Raw genomic sequence first — 19,359 nt, forward strand, 5'->3', positions numbered from 1 at the left:
AGTGGGAAATAAACTTTTCTTTTGGGGTATTGCAAAGTATCACACATCTTCGTGAAATTTCTTGGGGGAAAAGTAAAGTCAAGAAAATATAAGTTGCAAGGAAAGGTGGAGGAGAGGAGAAACACTAAATCTCACTCCCTAAAGTGAGATTTAGTTTTGCTCTCAGATCTGGGGAAGTCCGCCTGCAGACTGAGATTAAACTTTAAAAAGGGCAGAGGTGTGTCTTCATGTCAAAAAAAAAAAAGAAGAAAAAGAAAAAAAAGTGGTTGAAGTTTAAACTCTGTTTTTCAGAAGCAGCAGTCCCAGCCAGGAGCTCAGGAAGCAGTGTCCAGAAGGCATCTTCAGTTTCTCATCAGATTCTCTTGTAGAACCGCTAATGGTGAGGTGAGCCCAGAGCTTCGGAGAGGACGCCTTGTACATGAACAGCAAGGCCAGGGCCTCTCCCTCACTCTAGGTACTGTCCAGCTTGCACAATCCGTCTGTGAAAGCCTGGTGAGCATTTCTTCCTGCGTGAGGCTCTCTGCATACTGTCAGTGCTCTTTAGGACCTCAGGGAAACCCGAACGAGCATTTCTGGCTTTAGGACCCAGGAACTCTGAGGCAGCCTGGCTTTAGATGCCTTGGACCACAGCACCACCTACTTATAGAAGCATCCCGAGCCTTAGCTTGTCTGCATCTCCATCGGAAAGTGCGCTGGCCACATCCCTTCGGCCTCCGGGCAGTGTCCTGTCTTCCCCAGCTCGGGCAGGGTGAAACCTCAGCTGTGAAGTGGTGGTGGAGAGATCCCTGGAAGCAGCGACTGGACCCGGACGCCGAGAGGAGAGCGGACGCGCCCCTCGCCCGGGAATCGCTCTCGCGGGCGGAGACCTAGCATCCCAGTGCTTGCGGTCGCGCTTGCCCGCCTGCGCGCTCCTGCCAGGCGCCGCCAACCCTGAGGACCCTCGGGGTCCGCGGACCCTGCTGCAGCAGGCCGAATCCTATAGCTGCCAAGAGCTCTCGGCGGGTGTTGGCAAACTTTTTCCGAGCCCACGTGCTGACCAAACAGCCCGGCTCGCTTTCCGAGCCTGGGATGGAGCGCCGCGCCTAGGCACGCCGTGCAGCCTGAGACACGCGCGCACGGTAGGCGATCCACACCTGGTGCCACGGCGCGGGGATAGCCCAACCTGGGCGCGAAGGGCTCAAGAGCGCCCCTTTAAAGCCCTGCGCTCCGGTGCTCTTAGGACGCTTTTTCTTCCGCACAACGCCCTTTCCCCAGGGTCAGAAGCCGCTGCGCAGCAGAGGTTACTAATTCACTGATTGTAATCACCTTCCTCTCCGAGTCGCCTGCAGCTGTGCTATCTGCCCTGCCTTAAACTGCTCCGTGGCTCGTGCCAGTGAGTTAGCGTCCTCCCGCCCTCCTTTCTTTAAATCAAGAGGCGCGAAGGTGCCGGTACCTCCTCTGGGTTCTCTCGATCCCCCACCCACCCTGCTTCTCTTTCCCCGTTTCTCAGGTTCACGGCGGAGGGAGAGATGCTCAGCGAGCCAAACTGATCATTGCAGCTACAGGGCCAGTGGCATAGTCCTCCCTAAGGAGCGCAACCCGCACTGTCTCCTCGCAGGAGCCCCGCGTTTCCTCGACTTTGAGAGGCGTCTCTCCCCAGCCCGACCGTCCAGATGCGTTTTCGCCTCTTCTCTTTTGCCCTCATCATTCTGAACTGTATGGATTACAGCCAGTGCCAAGGCAACCGATGGAGACGCAATAAACGAGGTGGGTCGCTCTCGGCTGAAGGTGCGTGGGGTTCCTAAATAGGTGGGAGTGTCGGGAGTGCTCATTCACACCTAGGCTTTTAGGACCCCAAATATGGGGACCTCAATTCTTGTGTGGGCTACAACTGCCCACTCTCAGGGTCTCAGTGCTCCGCAGAAGGCTTTCTTCTGCCCCTAGTAGGCGCGGTGAGACTCAGAGAGAAGAGCTGGGAGGGAGCCCGGTGAGTTGGGCTTTTCTCCCGCAAGCGCTCAGGGATTCATCCTGTGGTCCACAGTCTGTGCCATCTCTCTTGAACTCTTCTTTGTGACATTTCTTATGTGACATCCGTTTTTCTTTTGTCTTTTTAATCATCTTTCTCGAAGTGCAAGAGTCCTTAATTTCCCGACCCACGTGCGCCCTAAATCCTGCCCAAGATAGCTTTAGACATGGTCTGGCGTGGGTGTGTGTTTGGGGCGGGGGCGGCGGTGTTGGGGAGGAATGGTCAAGTTGCTTGGTAGAACCTGAGTTGCTAAGAAAAAAAAGCAACACTGTTCTCTTTTTCTGGAACCTGAGAAGAGATGGGAACTTAATGAATTAAGTAGCAACTCCTGCACTGGCGTTCTCCGGGAGTTCTCCCCTGCAGCGGGAATGTTTTTAAAAATAGACCCATGTTGCCCAGTTTGTTTGCTTTCTCAGAGCGGCTATTTTGGAGAAGGGTTTTTGTCCTCAATGAAATTCACTTGAGACTTTCTAAATGCTCACTTCTCCATCACTTTTGTGAGGGGTGAAGGCAGATGGAAGCCTCCAGAAAGATTGCAGAGAATTCGACTTTAGAGTGCTCGTATTTCTGTACTTCTGTCTTTCAGTCCTTCTGGGGGGCGGTGGCTAAGGCAAATGCATTTTAGAGCATGTGCAGCCAGACACAATGCAGTCTTCTGGAGGGACTTAAACATAAACCACACAGGCATAACGATGAAGTACCAGCGTAGAGTTTTGTACAACAGCCTTTTGTTAGCACCTGAGGAGAGTCAGTTGCCTCTGACTACCAGCTTGGTCTTTTGCACAGTTAGAATTTGTCATGGTTTGGAGACCTTGGTTTTGTTTTTCCAGGCTATAAACGTCTCCATTTCTGGTGAGTTAAGGACTCTGGCCCTGTAGCTAGTTTTGAAGACATTTATATTATTATCATCACTATTATTGACAGCTTGGTAGGCGTTAAGCTGATCTCATCAACTGAAGAGCTTGGCCTGTGTCAGAGCAAAGCTGTGGGTCACTGATGATGATGATGATGATGATGATGATTCAGGAACCAGTGTTTTTAATTGTTGCTATGTATCTCTGGCTTATTAAAAAGGACACACATACTCAAGCCCATGCCTTTATCGGCTTCATTTATGACACTTGTAAAATATTTCTTATTTTCAGAGATTACTGCATATAGAAGCATTAGGAGAGAAAGTCCTCTCCAAAGCTGTAAGAGCTTCATGTTGATACCTGCCTTTGGAAAGTGGTTCTCCAGCTCACCCCTTCCAGTGGACTCTTTTCTCTGTGCCATTATTATATTTCCAGGCATTATTTGGCAGAGTTGGAGAGTTTTTGTTATACTGTCTTCCAAAGTGTTTGGAGAAGCCACCCCAGCTGTTAAAAAACTGGAATTGTAATGAATTTCATTGGAAACACTAGAGTCCATCAATTTTTCTACATAGAGAAGTATCTAAAGCTCCTTGGAACTTTCTTGATTATTGCATGACTTACTAATTCAGCAGTGGAGTTCTGATTCCCATTGCTGGCCCCTGAGCCTGAGTGGCAAAGAGTTAAGCACATTGTCTGAGAACTTAAATGCGGAGATGTTGCTTGGTGGAGAATGGCGTTGTAGCACTCCTGCGGCCAGAAGCGATACTGCATGCTTTTATTTCTCCTATAGGGCCATCTCCTTGGCTCTCTGCCTGTACTTTTCTTCTTGGGTATTGGAATTAGAACCTGTTTTCTTTTTCGGTGCTTGCTTTAGCAAAATCACTTGTAGCCGTTGCTATCTAAAGTCCCAAACTCTGACATAAAAAAAACCAATTAGAAAGTGTGCAACAGCAATTTGTGCCAAATCAACTTTGTCATTTCAGAAAGTCTGAAGGCTTTTGAGTACATGTCGATCAGGATGGCTGTTTTAAAAATGTCCATCGAAATATGTTTCTGGCTTTCTTCTCTTCCACAACAGATGTCTCTTCCTGAATCCCAAGTTTATGCCTAAAATAACTACAGTTTTTTTTTTAAGTGACCACACTATCTGTGCCAACAAAGGGTGCACTGTGTTTTTAATTAAAAGTGGAACTACTTACAGGGCTGGCTAGACAGTGCAGGGTCATAGTAGCCTTTCTGCCCCGCAAGGAAGCTTAAGGCCTGTATTGTGAGAATATTGAAACGAATAGAGATGTAACTCAAGTTGTGTGACTTGCCCCTCTTCCCAAACTTAAGCTGGTTTTAATTGATCTCATGCCCACTGATTGATCCTACACCAATTGTCGTGCATACCAAACAATTGCCTTTTCCAAAGGAGATTGATTTAAATTAGTTTTTTTTCTTTCCGTGAATGCCTGACTACCAGCCAGATCGTTTCAGGAGTGACAGTTGACATGTTAGAGCCCATTGTGGTACCAACATTTCCCCTTGGCCCTTTGTTTTGCATAGTGGCAGTTAAATATTACCTTCTAGGGGGAAAAGTGATTACTACTTTAAAGAAAAAGGCGTTGTGGCATAAAAGATGAGTTATTTCCTTGGCTTTGTGCTGGGATGCAGGCAGCAATGGTACCAGGGTTGGTTAGGCTTGCCCCTGGGACCTGAGTTTTCTTTTTTCCTTTCTTTCTTTTTCTTTTCTGTAGCCCATCTGCAAATAATCAAACCTTCACTGTGGCACATTCTCAGAACTCCTTTGGCATTATGTTTAGTCTGCTCCATGATCTCAGATGCTCCTTAATATCATTTTCTTAATGAAATAAAATCCTTGGCAGAGATCAGATCATTTAGTCAGTTAAAATCAATTGCATCCAGGCTGAAACGGAGAGCAAATGTATCATTTAGCCCTATGTTTTATTTCAAAAATATCCAAAGGATTGAGAAAATAAAATATCGACTTTGTCAACTTGGGGGCAAGACTTTGTCCCATGAAGACCATTGTAGACTGCCGCTGGATTTTCTTCCCTTTGTTTTATACAAGTGCATTTGATGGTCTCTAGTAGGGCCCAGCTGAAATAATGCTATTAATTGGGCACAAACACAGTGCTGAGTATCTATATCTATGTAGAAGGGATACACGTGCCGATATTTGGGCAGGCTGATTGACAGCCCATGTTCGGTCTGCATGGGAAGTGTCCACACTCGTCAGCCCGTTCATCCCTCTTCACGCAGTATGTAGACCCCACTAGCTGCTGTTAGTCATTGCTGTCTGCATCTGCCTTGAGGTCTTATTTCTGTTCTTAAACGGGGTTCCTTACTTTTATTTATTTACTTTATGGGGTGATTGTAAGTCACATTTGGAGCCAAGTGACTGAAAATGTAAAATATAACTTTATTATGGCTTTTCAGAATTTCTTGAGCTTGGAAGGCGGTGGCAACTTTTACCACTTCCACTCCGCGGATCCAAGTGGTGATAGCAAAGTCGGGGATGAACCTAGGAAAGATCTCAAAGCTTTTGCAAGCAGCCAGGCTCAGGGACCTGTAACTGGTGTTGCTGGTGGGCAACTCCAAGTGCTGTTGCTTGTATCTTCTTCTCTCAGAAGCTTCCAGTTTCCTTCATCCTTAATGTCTTGTGTTCACAAAATTACATTTGGGTTCTTCTACAAGACGAAGTGTTTATCACAGTGTTGTGTTTCTGGCAGCTGAGGTTGGAGAAAAAGATAAACACTTTCTCTTTAACTGTGTAGAGATAAATTAATTAGTTTGTCATTTATAATTTAATGAAGAGATTTGGAGGTATTTGTTTTCCATAAGTACTTTTTAATAATGGCTTATTTCTTCTAGTAGCCTTTCAAAATACAAGCTAGCACATGGTGCGTATTAACCTACATTTAAAAGCTTCAAAACACATTTCATGTGCTTGCTTGCTTGCTTTCCAAAGCTCCGACGTAGTTCAGAAAAGTTGATGTGATGTTTAACTTGCAACGCAAACAGGCTCTTTCTTTTCTTCACTCTTATTTTTCCCCATTGGCTGCTTTTGCTTCCAGCATGATTGTGTCTGTTTTCTGACCAGTGTTTTAACCAGTACAAGGCGGTCAGAAGATTGCTGTGCTCACACCAGCATCTTCTTTGCCACTGACACTTGGAAGGGATTCAGAATAGGTGATGTTCTCCTAGCCTTCAATTTAATTCTGGCTTACTCCATGTGCTCTGAAAACCAACCGTGAGTAGCATCCAATATTTGCAGCAGTCGCAAGTTGGAAATGACACTTCTAATTCCTTAATGCAAAACTACCTCTTGATTTATTCAGGAACTGGTCAGTTCATAGAGAATCCAGGCTTCATATCCTTTTATTTCTTTTATTTCGACTGACTGCCTTTAAATTCCACATCCAGCCCCTATTTCTAGATATATTCACTCATCCCCCCCCCCCCACACCGAGTCCAGGAAACAGATGACAAATGAATCTTTCACTGTAATACTTGGTCAACACTCTGCTGAAAAGATAATGAAGTTTTTTGGTACTTTTCAATATGTCATTAGGGTCATTATCCCACCCTCTCATTATCAATAACCAATTAAGGATTAATCACCGGGGGAAGACAATATTATATTTTCAGCTGGAGCAAATGTACAAGATGCTAATTATGTTACTAAACTGCATAGAGAATATATGTATATGCATGTATCATAATGAAGGTATATATGTATGTATATTTTCATGTGTGTGGAAAGAGTACAATAGAAAAGATTTGATAATGGAGATTGTACTTTTCAGAACTAAATTTTTAAACCTATGTTTAACCTATGTTTTTTTTTAACCTTTGATTTTTCCCCTTAAGATGTAAAGATCAGTACTGTGGTGGGGCGATGGATGAGGGTATTAATCTCCTCCAAGGCCTGTCTCACCTCTCTTCTCTTCTGTGGGACCTTTCTCTCTCATGGACTCTTTAGGTAGGCTGCAGTCCTGTGAACCCCAAATTTTGTTTTAGATTATTCTTTAGTTAACGCGCACAATAACGAGCTTTGTCGATAACCCCTCCACACATAACATGTCATCACACTTTTTTCATGTTTGACCCCTCCCACTGGCCTTTCCCAACCCTTCCTGCCTTGCTAGCAAACTGCTTCTCAGAGAGTGGCTCCTTGTCTTTGTGTCCCATGTATTCCTTTGCCTTCTCTTGTCCCACACCTCCCTCATCACATCTCCGTCCAGTCACCTGTCTTTCCCTTGCCTCCTCTTCCTTGCTCGGCTTGGTAATCTTGTGGGTTTCCTTCCCTCGGCAGGTAGTTACAATCTGGCTTCCACTCCATCCTTTTCCTGAGAGGATTTTCTATTCCAGATGATTGGACTTTGCATTTATGGTAGCTTTAGGTAAACAGCAAAGCAGTTGAATGAGAAAGTTGCTTTTAGAAGTTTATGCATTTGTGTGGGTGTTTTGTCTACAGTGTGCTTGAGCACTACATATAACAGTTTGTTCCTAGTCCCTGGAGACCAGGGATGCAGATCCCCTGAGAGTGAGCTACATACAGTTGTGAGCTGCTGTGTGGTTGCTGGGAACTGAACCCTGGTCCTCGGGAAGAGCAGCCAGTACTCACCATCCTGACCTGAAGAGTTTTCTTGATGGTCATTCATACTCTGTGCTTTCCTGGTGACATCATTTTGATCTTCCATTCCTCATCCCTCGGGAGATATCCTTTTCTTTCCTTTGTGGAGGGTTTCTCCCTCTATCTAGTGATGCCATAACATAGGTTTTGGCTCCAGTTTTCTCTCCATTTCTGTTTGTCAGTTCTTATTCAGAGCTGGTAGAACCCAATATTATTTGCCTTTACTCTCCCCATTTCCTTTCCGTTCCTGTTCCTTCAACTCTTACTTCCAAAAGCAGCCTCAACTTCTCAAGTTTTCATTTTGAGCCTCAGATTACATCACAGTCCGACTTCCCAACAACTAGTAATACTTGGATAGATGTTTTATGTAAACTCGAGCTCACCAGCTTATTTCCTTCTCATGGCTCACCCTGGATATGTGCCTTTACTTAGGTTCCTGGTTTCCACTCATGGGCTTTCTGTGTGTTGAGACTGTGAGCCTTGCTCTTGTTTTGCTACTTCTGTTGCCTTCTAAAATGTTCATTAGTTTAATATAGTTGAAGCTGTCCTTTATTTTAGAGCTGTGGGTTTCAGCTTTCCTAATGCTACAACCATTTAAACGATGCTTTAGAACAATTTCTTATGTTCTGGTGACCCAGCCCTCCAAAGCATAAACTTATTTTTACTGTTCTTCATAACTGTAATTTTGCTACTGTTATGAAAAAGTAATGTAAATATTTATGCTTTCAGATGATCTTAGAAGATCCCTGTGGTGTAAGGGTCGTTCGACCTTTGATAGGTTACAACTCACGGGATGAGAACCGCTGTTGTAGAGTGTGTTTATATTTAACAGGTATATTTTTTATGTCCAAACATTCCCTCTCTTGGACCTCATAGTCTCTTTATCTAACAACATCTGTCTTCCATCCTCCATCCTTTTGAATGATAGCATGTGTGCCATCCTCAGCCTCATATCTGCTCATTCTTTGCTCATGAACCCCAAACACTCAGCCTCTATCTTACCCACAGAGTCAATGCCCACCTCTCACACACAGTAGTCAGTGTCTCCCAGCTTCCTCCCAACCCCGCAAACACCACATAGTTAAATTGCATCAAGCTACTTCACTTGTATTGTGGGGGTGTGTTGGGTTACCCAGTTAAAATGCCCTTGCTTCTGTGATGCCTTCATGGAATTACCTGCTTGCCTTTCCTGAGGCCCAGTAACATTATCCCTGTTTAATTTCTTAGCTTTTCATGCTAACCCTAAATGGTTCTTATTTTCTTCCTTATTTTGCTGTGGGTGTTATCCTATTTTGAGCTTCTTTTGATCAGCATTATGATATTGCCATCTTGACAATCCTTGCTGTACCCAGCAGAGTTTCCTCTGTGTAAACTGCCGTTAAACAAGTAGAAACCAAATAGATTTCATTGTCTGGTCTTAGGAAATTTTGGTGACTTAAGATTTTAATATAGTGTTTCGCACATAACTGAAGTTCGAATGCTTAACTGCCTGTTGTAGTTTCGTTATTTACTGTGAACTGTCTAAGCATTCTCAGCCATCACGCGTTGGAAGTCTCAGAAATTCACAGTACGCCAGCAACTGCCTACCACTTAAATGATAGACTTTTCTAAGTAGCTTTCGATTAGGGGCCAGGGTAGGGAAATCTCTGGGACACGCATGCCCACATTTCTAAAATCACTTCTTTTAGAGAAAGAGGCAATAATGGACTTGTATACCCTGCGTAATTTATTCATGTGAATGAATAAATCATCAAGGAGAAATTAAATGAAAGATATATAATGTTTAAAGGACTTTTATACTAATAATATAGATAAGTCAGTGCAAGAAACATTTAACCTTTACTTTTATACTTGTGACTTGGATACAATACATTCATGAAATCATAGCTCTGAGAGATGCAGGCGTTCTCGTGTGTATGAAGTCAGATTCTTCCATAGATGTGAAGGGGCCAGGTAGAGTTGGATTCAGTAATTTCTTTCAGAATCCTGGAATTTTGTTGCTGTGTGGAGGTGGGGCTTGCCTGACAAGGAAGATGAGCTGCTTAGTAAGATAGTATGTGAGTTTTAAAGCTAGTAAGTCAAGAAGAACATGAGTAGAACCAAACCTTCTAACGCTTTTGAATTAATCATCATCTCCCCACACGGTATGGTATGTCTTTATGGAAATATGTGCTAAAAATACCAGTCAATAAAGAAATGACATTGAATAAGTGGAAGTTAAGGAACCATACTTATGTTGTAGTAAAAATTTGCCTAATTGTTATGTTTTCACCATTCCAGTATATGAATTGTAGCAACTTCTTATTTCTGATACTAGAGCCAGAACATGTGACTATGAGTATATATACATATTCATGTTTGCATTTCTCTATATACATGTATTCGTGGTGGCATGTATTTTATGGATATGCATACATTATAATCAGAATAACCAATAAAGAATAGATAAACTTATCAACATATTTCTACTTTTTTACTCTAACATGTAGTGGAGCCCATTAGAGGTAGCTTTTCTTAACTTGTCATTTATAATTTACCTGAATCCACTCCATTTTTATGATATATTGCTAGAAAGGAATACTTACCAAAGAGAAGTTTTCTTGCCCAGCTAATTTCCATTGAGCAGAGGTGGTTAATTTGGGCTTTGAGAAAGGGGCAAAAGCTTGTATGCTTCCTGAAATTAAAAGAAATTTGTATCTTTTGAGGGGCAGGAAGAACAACCTAGATCTTGACCTTTCCTGGAAGTGTCCAAGTGGTCCAGGCTTCAACTCTTCCCTTTCATAGTTTAAGAAATGTTGATTAATTGCCTAGTGGAGTAACTTTCTTCATGAACATGGTGTCTAATGGCTGCTTCAAGATGATGCACGTTTTCTTTCTAGAAGGTTTTACGTCCTGTAAAAAGGTTCCTGTGGGGTTTCAGCTATTTACTAGGGCTACACCTATCATAATGCCACACCAGAAGCCACATTAAGTGTTGTCAGTGGCAGAGTCACTTCCTTCAGAGAATAGTTCACCTTCCTAGTGGAAAAGCCCTCTTTAAGAGAGCACAGCTCTTCCAAGCATCTCCTTCACCTGTCTACAGAGAGACAAGAAACAGTACCTCATTAAAGACCCAGTTCTATTCCATGGATATAAAATGCCCACGGTGCTATCAGTTTCTATGTTTTATTTTTTTTATTTTTTACCTCTGCAGAGATGTTAATTTGTGTGTTGGTTGCTCCACTGGCTTGTGTCAGCTTCTGGTATGCAAAAAGCAAGACTTAAAGATGGTTGTTTTTTCCCGAGGAAGCAACATTAAAACCCTCATATGTGGACTGAAAAAAAGATAGTTGATAATTTTACATAAATCTAGAGAGCTTATAAAACATACTGAACAGAAGGGATTTTGTTAAAAACCTCAAATGATCTAATTTCATCCCAGTAACAAGGATTATATCTACCTAGCCATTTCTGTATACAGAGGGACAGTTATAGTGAAGTAAATCTCTGCTGTAATCTTCAGCCAATGGTATTGAGCACCAGTTACATTATGACTGGATACATCAGGCTATCAGTGTATGCAATGCTTAGAGCCAGGATTCAATATGCCTGCATTCTGGAGTGGGGCGCTTATGCTAGATCTTAGCTTTTATGTAGACACATTAAATGAGTTTTGTACCACAATGACTTTTGTCCCTTACCTGTTGGCCATGGAAGTACAGCTTGTGAATCAGCCACCTCAGCAATTAAAATGTATAGACCAATAGAGGGCACACTTCGCATTCTTTTCCTGCTTTGTTCTTCCGTTCCTGTAGGGGATTTATACCTATTTGATGCCTTGGCAGCCCTGCTCTGCTTCTTTGCTGATACTGCGATTATCGTGATGCCATTAGATAGAGGAACACAAGACTTGAGGACCCAAAGCTTTAATTGGTCCCAAGTCCTTTTTGCTTTGGTTTCTCATCTTCTCTCCAGGAAGGCAGTCCAAGCTAACCTTACAGTTTTAGTGCCTGGGATGTGGATATTGAAGTTAGAAATTGTCCTAGCTTGCAATTAAACACCAACTTCTACACTCTCTTAGGAAAATTTCAATTTTAAAATATTATGAAGATGTTTTCCATTAAAGTGCATACTTAAAAGTTTAAGCTGTTGATGAAGTTTGAAATTACCCAAAAGAGTCCAAATTCACATTTCTCTTTCATCTTTACACCACACATGCACGCATACCCTCATATTTTAGTGGTTACATGGTTATCTCATCTTCTTGAAAATATAAAATTTACCTTTATCAGAAAGTAATACTTTGACCATCTTGTCTAATAAAATGCATCTCAGGGTTTAAAAATCTTGTTACTTCATTATTCTCCTCACATGTGATCAACACACCTTCCTGCTGTTCCCAGCTAGCTTTTAATGTAGAGGGGTTTGTGCTATGTCAGCGATACCCTGCACAGTTAACCCCCACTCTTTTTTGCTTTGCCCCATCGGGATGTTCAATCGGTCCTTCTCTCTCCATGAGGATAAATTGAATATAGTGCAGTATATATCCTATGATCAAATGATCCATCTGTATGCACCCTCCAAGATAGCTCCCTTTGAGATAACTATGTTTGTTCTCAGCTATTCCATGGTCACTCCGCTGGTGGTCTTTAAATATCTTGCCCTGTCAGAGAGCTGTTTGCTCAAGGCCCCATTAAAAGGTGGAGAATTTCAATTAGGGCTCCCAGGTGCCCATATCTAAGTGGTATAAAATAGAATAATCTTGGTCTTTGATTTTTTTATATGTGTCCTATAGACAAAAATGTAATTTATGAAAATTAAAGCTAACTCTTGGCACTTTTTCTTGATGTTGTAAAGGAGCTTTCTTTCTTACACAATTATCTTTGTGTGTGCGTGTATGCTCTTTGTATGTCAACATATGCTTAAGGATCAGGCTTGTAGGGGGGGCTCTTGGGTGTTAGTTCTGGGCGATGATTGAGAGGGTGGTAGAAAACAGATGAGAGGTAGAAGAATCGAATGAAAAACTCACGTTTTCTGTTTCTCTAAGGATCTTTATCCCTACCTAATGGTGTAGAGGAAGTAGAACGTGAAGCAGAATAGGACATTTACTATGTTGGGTAACTGATCGTAGAAACCAAGCAGTGACTGGAAGGACGGGATGAATTGACAGAAATCTTAACTGCAGAACACAGCATTTTTACTTTTCAAGAGTAAAGAACTAATTGTGGAGAAATAGGGGGCTGGAGACAATGGATATTAGTTGTTTTTTTTTTTTTTAGAAAGAGTTTTACTATATAGCCCCATCCCACCTCAGATTCCTGATTTTTCTGGTTCAGCCTTGCTAGGGTTGAGATAATAGGTCTGTGATTTTACATTGAACTTCATTAATGCTTGACTTAGCCTGAGATTACGATATGACAAAATATCTTACAACAAACTAATGACAGATGAAGAACACCAGTTATTCCATATTAGCATTCATCTTACTTTTTTGTTATTTGCAAATATGAAAACCTTGTTTCCAAATTAGTTCACAGTCACAGCTTCTGGAATGAGGTATAGTTTTGGAGTACACAGTATTGCACATAACATGCTAACTGCATCAAACCCTGTAGTCCTTAAACCCTACTTTATTTTCATAACAGCCCCATAGACCAGATATCATTGTGTGGTGATAATGACAAGTAGTGTCCCTGAGGAGAAGTAGCAATGATGGAAGCAAGAGTGATCCTAATGGCAGTCCATGGACTTGGGCAACAGTGACCTTGGAGATGGGATGCTTTAGAGAGATTTTGTACATGTTAGTGTTTGGAGTGTGCAATCTCTAGTTCCTCTCTGCATGTGAAGTCTTAGTTAACTCCATGAATCTAAAGATTCACTCACTCAGTCCTTGATAGACTAAATCCACACATTGATTTTCCTTCTCATTGCTTATCCCTTTTTCGGTAGCTGAATAATGGGTTTAGCTGTTACCCCTGAAGCACACTGTCCTCTAAGAGCTGTGAGTACCTTTTAGGGGACATTATAGCAGTATCCAGATAGCCTGCTCTCATAGTCTGTGGTGTTAGAGGCATCATTTGGTCCCTGTGACGATGAGCAATATCTGCTATTGACATTAGGAAACACAGGGGCCATTCCTATTTATATGCTACGTCTGGATTTCTTGTGCGGATATCTGATTGCTTTGAGAATGTTAGACATGACTACTCTATTTTACCCCCATTTCCACCCTTCCTTCTCTCCCTGCAACTTCTGTGTCCTCTTTATTCTTGCTTCAGTTGCTGACCTCTTCTTATTAGCATGTATGTGTGTGCATGTATATAAATACAGCCCACTGAGTTTATCTAATGTTGCCTGCATGTGTATTTGTTTGGGGCAGACAGACCACTTATGATTCAGTAAGCAATCAGGAGACTTGATCTGAAGAAGACTGATTCTCCCTCTCTCAGCAGTCAGCAGGTTCCTTGTGGCTCCTCATCTAAGGATGGGACCTTTAGAGATTTACCACATCGACATTAGTGAGCCCATTGGTGGTGTTGTTTATAGGTCTTGTTCTTAAAGTTTTTGTACACTTTAAGTGCAAAGCAAGGAAGAGGGGTAGAGTAGTATGCAAATCTTCATGTCTATTGTGAAAATTAAACAGTGGAGAATTTTCTATACTTAATGTTCTGCCATTTTATTCTTGTTGGTTGAAATGCTATAAAGCAAATACCAGGTTCATATTATCTTATGCTGTATGCCTCTGGACGTGAACATATTTTTGCCAGAATGTAATGCCATTCAGGTACCTAAATACCTGTTTTTAACCATATATAATAGAATACCTCAATTATCTCAGTCCTCATTGTATTGCCGGCATGTATGAATCAACAGTAAAGAAAACCCACTACCCACTCATTCATTTGGTTGAATTTCCTGAAGCATTCTTTTGAGTAATTTGTTAAATATTAATGCCTATCAATTCTGATAGTTAATCTTGATTATCAGTTTGACAAACCTGAGAAGAGGGACCATCAGTTGAATTATCTCCATTAGATTAACTTATGGGCATATGGAGAATCATTTTCTTTTTTTAAAAAAAATATATATATTTATTATATATACAATATTCTGTCTGTGTGTATGCCTGAAGGCCAGAAGAGGGCACCAGACCTCATTACAGATGGTTGTAAGCCACCAGGTGGTTGCTGGGAATTGAACTCAGGGCCTTTGGAAGAACAGGCAATGCTCTTAATGGCTGAGCCATCTCTCCAGCCCTAGAATCATTTTCTTGATTGCTAATTGATGTAAGGGGCCCTAGCTCACCGCGGTAGTACATTCTTGGGCAGGTGTCTGTTTGAGCCAGCCAGAAGGAGCAGGCCAATAGGCAGTGCTTCTTGGGGGTCCCTACAGTTACTTCTTGAAGATTTCTGCCCTGACATCCCTCAGTGGCGAATTGTAATGTGGCAATTGTAAGATAAAATAAATCGCTTTCTTCCCTGATGGTCATGATGTTTATAACAAAAGCAAAAAGCAAACTAGACCATTATTATTCATGTTAATCCATTTACCTGAGACATCTCCACATGTGTGTCACACTTCAAGGTTTCTGTACTCTAAGATAGCATTTCTTTGCCGCTTGTGCGTGTGTGTGCGCGCTCGTGTGAGCCTGCGTGCGTGTGTGCACGCCCAATTGAAGGTCAGTTTTCCATAGAATGTTTACCCTCTGGCTTTTGTCCACTTTTCCATGTGATTCATTTAACTTCTTCCTTTATCTTCCACAGTTTTGGCCAACTAAAAGATTTTTTTTCAGAAGCCTTGAGTAGATGCAGGTTTACTGTTCTGGCTAGGATACATCACAGGGGTTTCTGTGAGCTTCATGATGCCTTACACCAGAGGGCATAGCACACATGTCTTGTGATACTAAAGTCAAAGAAATGGGGTCTTGTGGTACCAGCTTGATCCCATCATTGTCGGGTTCCCCTTAACCTTTCATTGAATGCTTTTTTTCTATTGATGATCTGTGTCTTAGTCATCCGTTTCATTAAAGGTTGCAAAATCATGTGGCTTTAAACGATTCTTTCTACATTATTAACTGAAATTCTATTAAAACTGTTTCCTTCAGCCATAGATATTTTATTGTGAAAGAGATTCCCTAGCAAGAGTAAGCAAAAGAGACAATCTAACGAAACCAAAACCCAAATAAAACAAAATCAAGCCCTAGTTCCCCATTAGCTACTATGCTTTCACAGCATGAGTTGATCTGTGTGAATCAAGGTAGCAGGTTGACTTCACAACAGGAACATCAAATGCTTTCGTGCGTGTCAGGGTACTGCTCGCCAGAGGTGGAAAGTCATATCTTCTGGCAGCTTCCATCTCCTGGAACAGTAGCTGTAGAACAATTTCAGAATAGACGTTATGCTCACAGGGGTCAAATGCTAGCCTTCTGCAAACCTGAATTCTATTAGCCATCTTCTTATGATGTTTTCTGTTAACAGCTTTCAGAGAAGCCTCTAAATGAACAGGAAGCTGCTTCATTCATCCAAGTGTACTTTGAGGTTCGTTGAATAATGATGATGATGATACTTCCCCCCCCCCCAAAAAAAAAACCCTGTTTGGTGCAACTTAAACACCTGGAGGAAGGTTCAGAGAGAAGAGAAGGAACGTCTTGGAGATCACCTGCATGAATATAAATAATGCCATCTGATTGGAGTTAGTTTCCTTAAAGCTGACTCACGTGGCAGCTATCAATTAGAAATTGTGCCTGTAGCTCCTCCATGGTCGATTTTCTGCTAGGTACTTTATTTTGTAGACATATAGAGAAAGGTGTTTGTGATTTTGTCTTTAGTGATTGATAGACAAAATGTAAAAATAAATAGTTCTTTTCTAGTTTATATTTGCAGCTAGTTCTTTCTGATTATAAAAATCTTTATCTGGCTAAAAACTGAACTCACTACTATTATATTATTACTGTATTATTATTATTACTATTATAATAACTCATGTCAGCACTGGTATAAATTTTATGATAGTTTTCCTATCTAACAGTTAAGTCCAGATTTTCTCAAACTATTGAGAAGATTAAGTAACGAAACCTTTTTATTAATTTTGAATACATACTGTGAAAATTTAACTGTATGTTGGTCCTAAGAACCCTGTTTCCAGAGAAATAACCATACTGTTGATATCATTTAATCGTCCATAATGTACTTTCATAGTACATTTTGTTTATGCCCATAGTAGAGCATAATACATACTGCAACAACACTTTGAAAAATGTTGCTGGGAATTGAACCCAGGGCCTCAGGTTTCTGGAGAGGCTCACATTACTGAGCTACATTCTAGGCTGTGTAGTATTTTTTACAGAGAAAAAGTATGACAAATTGAAGAAACTGTTTATATGGTGAAGCAGAAAATTAAATTAGGAATGTGTACATATTCATTTATTAAAAGAAAGAATAAATTATTTTCTTTAACCCCTACAGTATTTTTGAAGCAAGTAAAACAGATGAAGGACATTTACTAACTGAGTCTAAAGACTTGAGCCACTCATGCCGCCCTTTTAAAATAATCTGGATTCAGAAAAATAGTTTGGCAATAAACCTTCTATTTGTCAACATGTTTAGGTGTTTGGTCTTGGGACCAAATCATAAGTTTCTTATACTTGGCTTTTTAAAATGTACTTTCTAAAATGAGTATGACTCCCAAATTCATTAATTTTTAAGAGGCAAATAGATACATCACCACAACAAAACTATCACAATCCTTCCACTAAGGCAATGATCACTATTAGCATTTTAGATTTTTCATCCATTTTTTTCTTCAGTGGCAGAAGTATAAAATTCAGAAAACGTATCACAGACATGTGTTCTTAACTATTCTAACAATTTGGAATGGCTGCACCATGGAATATTGATCATGAAATTTTAAAATCTATTTTCTGTTGAGCTGCTAATGCTGAAAATTATATTTTAAGATTTAATTTTACCTTCATAGGGCTATTCTTTATGTTGGGAAAGTTTTTTTCTATGACTTTGTTGAATATATTTTTTGTTCCTTTGAGCTGGATTTCTTCTTTTTCTACTCCCATTATTCTTAGGTTTGATCTTTTCATGGCGTCCCAGATTTCCTGGATGTTTTGTATCTTCAACCCTTGAGGTTTTCTCTTCCATCTCTTGTATTCTTTTGTTTATGCTTGCCTCTGTAGTTCCCGTTTGTTTACCCAGACTTTCCATATCCAGAACTTTCTCGGTTTGTGTTTTCTTTATTTGCCTCTATTTCAGACTTCAAGTCTTGAACTGTTTGCTTCACCTGTTGTTTTTTCTTGCTTTTCTTTTTGGTTTATTTGAGAGATTTATTAATTTCTTCCAATTTTTTGTCTTCCATTTCTTTAAGGGAGTTTTTCATTTCCTCTTTAAAAGTCTCCATCTTCATAAAGTTATGTTTAAAATCATTTTCTTCTGCTTTTTCTGGGTTAGGATGATCAAGTCCTCTTGTTTATGATCAATCTTTTCTGGTGTCACCATGTTGCTTTTTAGTTGTTCGATGAATTCTTGCATTAGCACCTACTTATCTCTTCCTTCAGTTGATGCTGGCAGTGTCTTTGCATCTTGGTCCAATGGTCCAATCCTTGCAGTGGCTATCTGTGTCTTGGTAACTGTTTTTGGTCTGCTCTGTACTGTCACTGTCTGTGTCTCAGGGGTTTTGGAGCAGCCTACTCTTGGTCCTCTCTCTGTAGTAGCAGGCTGTACCATTTCATTTAATTTTATTATATGTGTGGGGGTGTGTTTGTATGTGAGCACAGGTGCCTTCAGAGGTCAGAAGAGGGTGTCAGATTCCCCAAGAGCTGGAGTTGCAGGGCCATGTGAATGATCACAGAGCCTGATGTGCTTAGAACCTGGGACTGGTTCTGTGGAAGAACAAAAGCAGTCTTAAACCTTGAGTCATCTTTCTAGCTTTAATACTGAAAACTTTAAAACACTGAAGTGTTTATTTCAAATGCTGCTATGATGAATAAATATCCTATGTGTTTTCCACATTTTTTTCTTATATACCATTGACAGAATGGATACAATGATATATTACAGTGTTTACATTTATATTGACCACTTAATGTGTGCCAAACCTACTTTCTTGTTGTTTTCTCTCTTGGTCAGTGATGCTGGGGATTCAACTCAGAGCCTCAGGTGTGCTAGACAAGTTTTCCACCGCTGACTTATTCTTCAGCCCCTTGAAACATAGTTAAGGCTATAGATTATTTAGTCATCCGAAACCCTCTTGACAGACTTTATTTCCTCTCACTTTACAGATACAGCATCAAAGGCACCAGTGACTGAATGGTATTTTCCAGGGTCACAGAGTTGGCAGTGGTTGGGGTAGAGGTTCATTCTAGGCATCTTGGCTTAACCATGCCCTTTACCATCAAACTGGATGTGAGGCTCTTGGTTTTACTGCCAGTGGTTTTTTAAACATTGTACTGGTTCTTTAGGAAAGAATGGTGAATGTAATTCTTTGGGCCCATGATAATTTCTTTTTGTTGTTTGTTTGTTTTTTTTAATGAACATCTTGTTTAAATCTGTTTCCACTGAGAATAAAGGCATCTCCCTCATCTCCAAATAACACACATTTAAATTAGAAGATAAGACTTGCTCTCCTGTTTTACCTCACTTCAAGTAAGAATAGATGTTGTTCCATTGCTTAAATCATTTTCCTTGTTTTTTCAGTAATGCATATACCCTTCTCTAGGATATATTACCCTCCTCCCCTCTTAAATCTGCTACCATCTGGAAGTAACTCTTTGGCTATGTTCTTCCCTACCCTGTAACCTTCCAACTCATCTTGTGCTCTCTTCTTTACTGGGCATTCAGAGTGCTTGCTATAAGACAAGTTAGAGTATTTGG

The 19,359-nt window shown here is 40.9% G+C and overlaps 1 protein-coding gene across 2 annotated transcripts in view; it reads left to right on the forward strand.

Annotated features, from left to right (window-relative positions):
- The first annotated feature begins 436 nt into the window (after positions 1-436).
- Positions 437-19,359, forward strand: part of Rspo2 (R-spondin 2) — a 130,864-nt gene continuing 111,941 nt past the window's right edge. Inside the window, exons 1-2 of one of the 2 annotated variants that reach the window (XM_075961066.1) lie at positions 437-1,372; positions 1,490-1,746. In XM_075961066.1, coding sequence (XP_075817181.1) covers positions 1,653-1,746 — 94 coding nt within the window. In that variant the 5' untranslated portion in view covers positions 437-1,372; positions 1,490-1,652. The remainder of the gene's footprint in view (positions 1,373-1,489; positions 1,747-19,359) is intronic. The other variant, XM_075961065.1, reaches the window with a different exon arrangement.

This window comes from Microtus pennsylvanicus, chromosome 2 (assembly GCF_037038515.1).
Source record: "Microtus pennsylvanicus isolate mMicPen1 chromosome 2, mMicPen1.hap1, whole genome shotgun sequence".
Lineage (NCBI taxonomy): Eukaryota > Metazoa > Chordata > Mammalia > Rodentia > Cricetidae > Microtus > Microtus pennsylvanicus.